An 8329-nucleotide genomic window follows, 5' to 3' on the forward strand; every position below is an offset into this window, starting at 1 on the left:
TTTTTTGCATCCGAATCTATCTGGATATAGATAGAAATTTGGATATCTGACTAATATCCATATTCGTATATATATCCGTAAAAAAATAGATATGGAATTGATAGGCAACTATGTATCCGAATGTCTAATTTTGTTTGTAATTTTATTTAATTTTATATAGTATTTATAATTTTTGTTAAAAAATAAATGTCTATATTAATATATTATTTATTTGATTTATTATTTACTTAATAATATTCTTAATTTTGTGGCTGTAAAATTTAATTATTCGATTTATATTCGTATTTTATATTCATGCTTTTGGTATTCTATTTATATCTGCATCTAGGTATGGATATGAATTTTTGTGTTTGACTAATATCCATATTTTTATTTGTCAAATAAAATAAATATGGATATGGATATGTAAGTATTTGAATTCAATTTCAGCTTTATTGCTGGATTTTCATCGTTGTCTTGAGATGCTTCCTTTTGCAAACGGATTAGGTTGAATCAAGCCGAGCTTGACCGGGCTTCATGTTTGGGTCTAGATTGTGGATCGAGTCCAACCTGCTAGCTGAGTGGGTTAGGCTGGGTCCATGGAAAGACGTAGCTGGTTGTTTGAATGACCTGATACAGACCCAACCTCAAATACTCAGTTCTAGGCTGGGATCGGGTTGGGTTGGCTCTGCACTTGGGATCTGTTGCTAGCAGCTTAATAAGAATCATCTTTGGTTATAATCATAAATATATAAATAACACAATCCTAACTTCTTTTCCAAAATAAGGAACAACCATAAAGAAGGGGAAATCGTTGATAAGGCTCGTCGCACATTACAAGAGTTTCGTGATAGCATCAAAATATACGAACAAACAAGAATTAGATCAGAAGCATGAATCAAATCTGAATTCATCAAGGTATATCATATTCTGTGGTAAAGAGGAATATCAAACATATGAACCCGGCATTGGTAGGAGGGGGAAAGTGAACAGACACGTATACTGTATAGACATACAGTATTTTGTGCCAAAAATAAATTCACATAAAATAGAATTAAGATTCTGATATTTTGCATGAGAGCCTCTCAAATAACTATGATACAAAAATTTTGTGTGCACAATCTAATAGCTTAGCTCGAGAAATATCATAACCAATTAAAATTAAAATTGCATAAAGTTATTCAAAATTTCCATGCGCAACAACTTAACTACTACTTGTTCGGCCTTCTTAACCAGGGATGCTTCTCCATCACTAATACAATGATAGATGGTGTCGTGAAATTTTTCATGACCTATATATATATATATATATATATATATATATATATATATATATATATATATATATACATATATACATACATACATACATAGAAAACCTATTATTATTACTTCTAAAGCCTCATTTTGTGGCTTTTAAACATTTTTATTGACCAGCTTTTGGAATGGCAGCTACCTGAGCAAAAGCCTAGTGCTCTTGTGGCACTCTCATTGCTGCAATCCAGCCCAATAAGTAATTAATATATGGTAGCTTAAAAAATAAATTACAGACTGAAGATAAAACGGAACCATGGTGGTTTAGTTTCTTAATAAAGTTATAGCACCACTATTAGAGCAATTTCCTTGGCAAGCCGTTGGCTGTTATATGAACCATAACATAAATGAGGTGCATCAAAACCATTGTACTGGCCATTTTAACTTGCAGTCATAGTGCACATGTAACGCTTGCATTATTCATGCTATCTTATTAAAACGCTTGGATTTAGGACTTAAAAACATATACCAAAAATTGAATACATGCCAACCATGGAGACTGCATAAATAATAGGGCATTTTGCACCCTGCCCATAAACAGATCAATAACATGTTATGCTCATGAAGGGTTAAGATAAGCCATTGTGTACCTTCCGTTGAAGAAATAAAAGCTGCCCACTGTATTTCACTTAACCTAAAGCCAAAAAAAAGTTAATGCACGAAGCACAATTAGCATTGTTTGAACTTACTGTTTAACAATCGGTTGGAAAACAAATCAGCTAGCAACAAGACAAATGGATACGAGCATAAGCAAAAGGAAAATAATTGATTGGCACAAATTAGTAGAGAAAATAAAAATCATATTTTTACTTGATAATTTTAAAATTTTAAATTATTGCTCAACTTAGCTCAACTAAACTTAATTCCAAACTAGTTGGGGTGAGTTCTTCCTCTCTGTTTGAAAAATGCAACGGTATCAAGTGCTTCACCTGGCTTGATTTTTTTTTTTTTGGTTTGTCTACTTCTACGTCTACGCCTGCAATATCTATAATTCAGCCCACATAAAAGAAATGTACTTGATTTCATTTAATTTTTTTTTTTGACTCAGTTAACCATGCCACATAGATAATTTATTAAGTACCTAGAAAGATACAAGATGGAGATTAGAATTATTACTAGTTAGTACCAGTACATCATAAGTCTCCATCTCTAGTGCGAAGGCTGGTGATAGAGCAGTATATATCATTCCCTAAAATCTCTATAAGGAGCTGATAGCGACCATGCTGGTTGCTGGCGAACGTGTAAGACAAACGAATCTTGACAATTATAAATGTTACCTGATGAAGTATTTTAGTTTGATTTTGTGTGTTGGCTTGGGGCAAACCTTAAGAAGGCCCCCTTTGTTAACTTTTTTTTTTCCTTCTTTTTTTTCCTACTCTACTCTCTGATAAGGATGGAAGTGCTAAAAAAAAAAGAAAAGAAAAAGGAGAAAAACAAGTACCTAAAGGTAGTAAGTGTCGAGCCGAGCAAAGGACAAAAAGAAAATAGAAATAACATCAGATCAGATTATGAGTCAACCAAACCTATTTGTAGCCCTACTTTATTCAAAAGATTGGCCTACAATCTCAATTGAATAACATCAACATCTAAGACAGATTTGGTTGAGAAGAGTTGGATTTTAAAATGAAAATAGAAACGAGTGACTTTCATTTCAACTGTTTCTTTGGAGAGAATTCCAAATCCATTCTGATTTCAAATAGGAACGGAAATGCTTCAAAATCTAATTTTTAATTTTTTTTAATATTTAAATTCTATTTTGATTCTAATTTTGATTTCGGTCACAAGCCAAATATGTCGGAGGATATAGCTCTTCCGTTTTCCATTTCAATTTTTTCCATTTCTGATTTTAGTTGGGAACGGAATGTGCCTCTAGAGTGAAAAATATCAACATCAAGCTTGATAACCGTTTCCTGCTCATTGGCCAACTTGGATTTCCAACACATGCCTTTTTCCTTCACTACTTTTTGCGCTGACATTTATCCGACCCCGACCGGACATCAACATGAATTGTGAGAAATATATGACAGGTTACTGGGATAGGTCTTAATATATATATATATAGCATTAGAGGTACTGACTGAAAGCTGTATTCCTTTTTATAAGTTCCACCCAAATGGCCAACTAAGCTTATTTATGTCGTAATTCCCTCAGCGGCGGGATGGCGTGCAATTAAGGCAGGGTGGTGAATAAGCCGAATGAATGGCGGGTGTCGGTGGCCAGTGGATTTAAAAGATAGTATGATCCACCTCCATTTAGAGGTCACTGGTAACATAAATTTATTCATTAACTTCCATCAAAATATTTATCTTTGTATTGGTATTATGAGGATCCGTACGGACGTACATTTAGTTGGTTACTCGCTGGTCTTTCGTATTTATACGAGATCAAGAAATGCAAATAATACCTTCCAACTAGTCTTTTTGAGTGAGATACTGAGTTGTTACAAAGTCTATGTGGATTATGGGACACTGTAGCACACATCCATTAAGGCTGACCACGGATCAATTGTAGTGTTTGTAATTATATTTGAATAGATTTGAACTCTTAACCTGATAAGAATATCAGGATTTGAACGGAAGAAATATGTGAGGACCCATGCGAGCGTACGTTTAGTCCCACATCAGTTATACGCTGGATAAATTTTTCGTACTTATACGAAATTAAAAAATTCAAATAATATTTTTCGGCTAGTCTTTTTGGATGAGGTGCAGGTTGTTACAATTTATATTTTAAAACTCATAAAAAAGAAAAATATGGCTAGCAAATATTATTTAAACCTTTTTATTCTGCATAAATATTTAAGATCCGGTCATAATAAGTACTGTCCTCTTCCCGGATGCATGGCAGCCAGCAGCCTCGAAGATCAGGATAACCCTATCCCAAATAGGCCACGTGTCGCTCTCTCCTCTCATCTCTACCACCCGAAGAATCCTCCTCCCACATTCTTTGTTTTTTTATGGAAACTTCTCCCACAGTTAAAATCCTACACGCAGAATAAGATAGAGATTCTCGCAAGGCGCGAAGGAGGCAAAGCAATCCGTCACCAGCGATAACTGCAGGAAGGATGGCCTCCTTAATCGCCGTCGCAGCTGTACAGCCGGTCGCCGTTAAGGGCCTCCCCGGGAGCTCCTTGAACGGGACCAAGCTCGCCGTCAGGCCTCCTCGCCGGACTCCGTCGCGTTCTAAACTTCGGTACAGCCTTTTTTTTTTTTTTTGGAACGTTCGTTGATCGTATATAATATAACAATCAGTCGACGGCTCTGAAGTCAACGGAATTAATTTGCTCTCGATAGGTCCGGCAGCGGCGCCGTGGTGGCGAAGTACGGTGAGAAGAGCGTGTACTTCGATCTGGAGGACCTCGGAAACACCACGGGCCAGTGGGATTTGTATGGCTCCGATGCCCCCTCGCCTTACAATCCTCTTCAGGTAACGTAATCTTCAACTTCTCCTGCTTAGAATTGTGAAGCGGTTCTTTGATTTCGCTCTCTCTTTTTTTCAATGTATTAAACAAAAACTGAATCCAAGTACCATCGAACCTTGGTTAAGATGGTATAACACCCATTTACGTGTAAATTTCCAGTTCCACGATCGCTGGACACAATGTTCATTCTGTAATGTATCTCATATCTTAGTTGCTTTTTCTTTTTTTTGGATTAACTGGCTAAAGTTGTTTAGTGCTACAATGTGTCGGAAGGATCCAACTGTTGGAGAGTTTGGACTTGGGCATTTTGAAGATTTATCTACAGAAGAATATAAAACCTTTGAAACACAGGTGGCAGATAAAAATGATAAGATCAGAAATATTTAAAGATTTAACAAAGGATTAATTATTGTAGATGAGAAGTATGTCTTCTATAAGTTTCCACATGAGCTGATAAGATTTGACAAGAACTTAATAATTGATGCATTGCCTAGAGACCAAAATGTCTCACACTTCTTCAACATAAGCACTCGAATTCTTTTAACCAATGAAACACATTAGTTATTTGCAAAAATGTAATATCATGATGCACCTACACCATTATATTTAATTCTAAAGTTAGGATGACTTTATGATCCAAAGATAAAGAATCTTTTGGCCGATGCAAAGTGGGTCATTGCATAAAACTCACAAGGCAAGTCAGCAAATAAGAGGTGCACTGACTTTGAAATATAATCCCATGCAACCCAATTTTAACTTTATAAACTCTTCCTAGACTTTTAAGGATTCTAGAGGAAGAGAGACAGAAATGGCAATGCATAAATAATTCATACATGAGGACTGTTTGTGGTGCTACATGATTAGATATCGCCCGCATAAAATTCATGCTTTATACCACTATGCTTGTACAAATAAGCACATTAGTCTTTCGATTCTTGATCAGATGTAGGGTAAATTATAAGTTCAGAGACATGCATGGAGATGTATGCAACTAGCATTTTCATATGCTTGTGTATGTCTGAATACATTGCTTTGTTGCAATAATTGACACCAACAATATGTACATGGGCATGCAGAGCAAGTTCTTTGAGACATTTGCAGCCCCATTCACCAAGAGGGGTTTGTTGCTGAAGTTCTTGATATTAAGTGGTGGCTCCTTGCTTGCCTACCTAAGCTCGACAGTTTCCGGTGACATACTACCGATCAAGAAGGGCCCTCAACTGCCACCCACCAAAGGGCCACGTGGCAAGATATGATTGGTATCGACCATGAAAGTGTCTCCGTATCTCCTTACATACATCGTCGGTATGTGTCTGTTTGATCAACTTTGTAAGTAAAGCCCGTTTGCCCTTCCATGCTGCTTGTAGCGATAAACTCGATCTCAGATAGTTCTGTTGTGCTAAGTCTTGAGTATTTTAATCAGATCAATCAGCTTCACCAATTATTTCTAGTTCTATGTAGCATGATCATTTGATTGATCTTAAGGTACTCTCGAATGATGACATGAAAATAGTATAAGTGGCTGCAGCAGTTAATTGTAACATGTGGAATAATTAATGTATAACAGACAGGAGAATCATTGAGGAATGTATCTCTTGGAGGTAGGTTAACAACTTTTAGCACCATACTTGAATCTCAATGTACGTTTGAGGGCAGGTCGTCGTAGTTCTCTTCATATTAAACATTATTAAATAGACCAAAAAGTGGATCCTCCAGACATAGCTAACTTACACACCTTTAATGCTCTTATTAAATTTAAAATGAGTTTTCATGCACTCCCTCTTTGAGTAGCTAATAATAAGTATAACTTTATACTTCATATTTCTCAAACAAGATTCATGCAATCAGTACAATTTGTGGAGTTATGATCAGCAAGTGATGATAAGTAGTAACAGGAAAAAGCAGTGCCCAAATATGTCAATCTCAATAGCAAGTAATTTCCTAGCAATAAGGTAAGGCTCAACAAAGGTGACTTAAATCATTTAGACCTCTTATAGGCGTCTCTTCTATTTATAAAAGTCAATTGTCTTTCTCCTGTTCTTTCCCTTTTTCCTGTATTCAGCAAGCCTCAGACAGTTTTCTTCAATAGCTCTTTAAAAATTCATTTCAGAGAGTCAGTAAGGAAAAGTGTAAAAATCTATTATGCAATTTTATTGCTTTATAGACAAAGGAAAAGATATGTACCAAAAAACAGAGGAAAAGAAGATTGAAGCAACTCGTACTCCTTTATTTTATCTTTCTGATTTTTTTCAGTATGTAATGCAGTCCATATCTGACTGCTCGCTGGTTTCCGCACTCTTCCAATGATCTTAGTTTACTCAAGGTTTGTCAAGTTGAGATGGTTGTGTGTAATTTTGACATTACAAGATACATTCAGGAGAAAAGCTTAGGAAATGAAAAGAAGATAGAATTTTCTGAGAGTAGAATTTTATTGATGTAATTAAGAGGCTGCAAGAGAATAGGAGATAATAAATGGAAAAAACAAAGCTAAAACCAACTTCTTCCACAAAATTAGGTGACCCCTGTTACAACCCTCTAATTAGTCTGAAGAACCACCACCTGACTGCTCTCTGTTTTTTCTCCGGAACTAAGAAGAGCCAGCTTCTCAACATCTTCTTAATCTTCCCGATCAACTGAATAATATATAAACTTTTGCTTTTGAAGACTATGACTTCTTTCTGTTAGCAATATATCTCCTAACTAAATAAATAAATCTATAAATTCAATTAATAAAAAAAAAATCTTAAAGGAAATAATATACATGCATATCATTCGGCATCCAAATAATTCTATTTTAATACAAAATAAATCTATTCTAGCACAAAGTAAATCTATGCATTTAATAAGTTTATATCATAGAATTTCAAATCCTACCAATCTACTAATATTAAATTAAAAATAAAGGTAGAAGAAAGTAGCTTGATTGAAAGCAGGTCGAAGCGCGTAGACGCTGTCCCAAAGAAGTATTTGCCCCTACGTACGGGTCACCCGGCAATCCTTCTCGGAGATACGACGACCCTACAACTTCTTCTTCGGCACGTCTCGGAAGAAGTCAAAGCGAACCCGATCGAACTTGCAGATCCAGCAAAGAACGGAATGAAAAGAACTAAATAAACTGAATAAAAATATAAAAATAAAATTTGGAAGTGGCTAAGAGGGAGAAGAATTTTTCCAGAATTTTTTTACTATTTTTCTGAAATTTTTCGTGCTTTCAAAGAGATGAAATCAAGGGGTTTAAATAGGAGTTTTTACAGGGGCCGTTTGGTCATTTGCGGACGCGTTTTCAAACGCGTCCGTTTTCAAATGCGTAACGCCCGCTGGGCGTTACCTTTTCTCAAACGCGCACGCGGCCCGAGATTTTGGCCGCGTGCGCATTTAAGTTTTTTTTTTTTTCAACAATCCCCCACAAAAAAAAACTTAAATAATTTTAAAATCAAAATAAAATGCTGGATATCTTATATTATGTAATAGGTGTAGGTACCTTTCGGTTTGAACCTTCACTTAGTGACAATTGATTACATCTGTGGAGCCAAGGTGGTCTTAACCTTGAACCTCGGTCCATGGCTCAGATTAAATCAACAACACACATAATATAGCCCGATCTGGGTTCTAAGC

General features: G+C 35.7%; 1 protein-coding gene across 1 annotated transcript; it reads left to right on the forward strand.

Annotated features, from left to right (window-relative positions):
- The first annotated feature begins 3950 nt into the window (after positions 1-3950).
- LOC103706861 (photosystem I reaction center subunit VI, chloroplastic-like) lies at positions 3951-6255 on the forward strand. Its single transcript, XM_008791116.4, has 3 exons — positions 3951-4485; positions 4587-4719; positions 5791-6255. Exons 1-3 carry the CDS (start codon positions 4358-4360, stop codon positions 5968-5970), a joined length of 441 nt encoding a protein of 146 aa, XP_008789338.1. The 5' UTR covers positions 3951-4357; the 3' UTR covers positions 5971-6255.
- Positions 6256-8329: the final 2074 nt, after the last annotated feature.

The sequence above is a fragment of the Phoenix dactylifera genome, chromosome 4, assembly GCF_009389715.1.
Source record: "Phoenix dactylifera cultivar Barhee BC4 chromosome 4, palm_55x_up_171113_PBpolish2nd_filt_p, whole genome shotgun sequence".
NCBI lineage: Eukaryota > Viridiplantae > Streptophyta > Magnoliopsida > Arecales > Arecaceae > Phoenix > Phoenix dactylifera.

Coding starts and splice junctions, on each gene's coding strand:
- LOC103706861 (XM_008791116.4), top strand. CDS start 4,358: ATGGCCTCCTTAATCGCCGTCGCAGCTGTACAGCCGGTCGCCGTTAAG. Junction 4,486..4,586: donor CCGTCGCGTTCTAAACTTCG/GTACAGCCTTTT, acceptor TGCTCTCGATAG/GTCCGGCAGCGGCGCCGTGG. Junction 4,720..5,790: donor CGCCTTACAATCCTCTTCAG/GTAACGTAATCT, acceptor ATGGGCATGCAG/AGCAAGTTCTTTGAGACATT.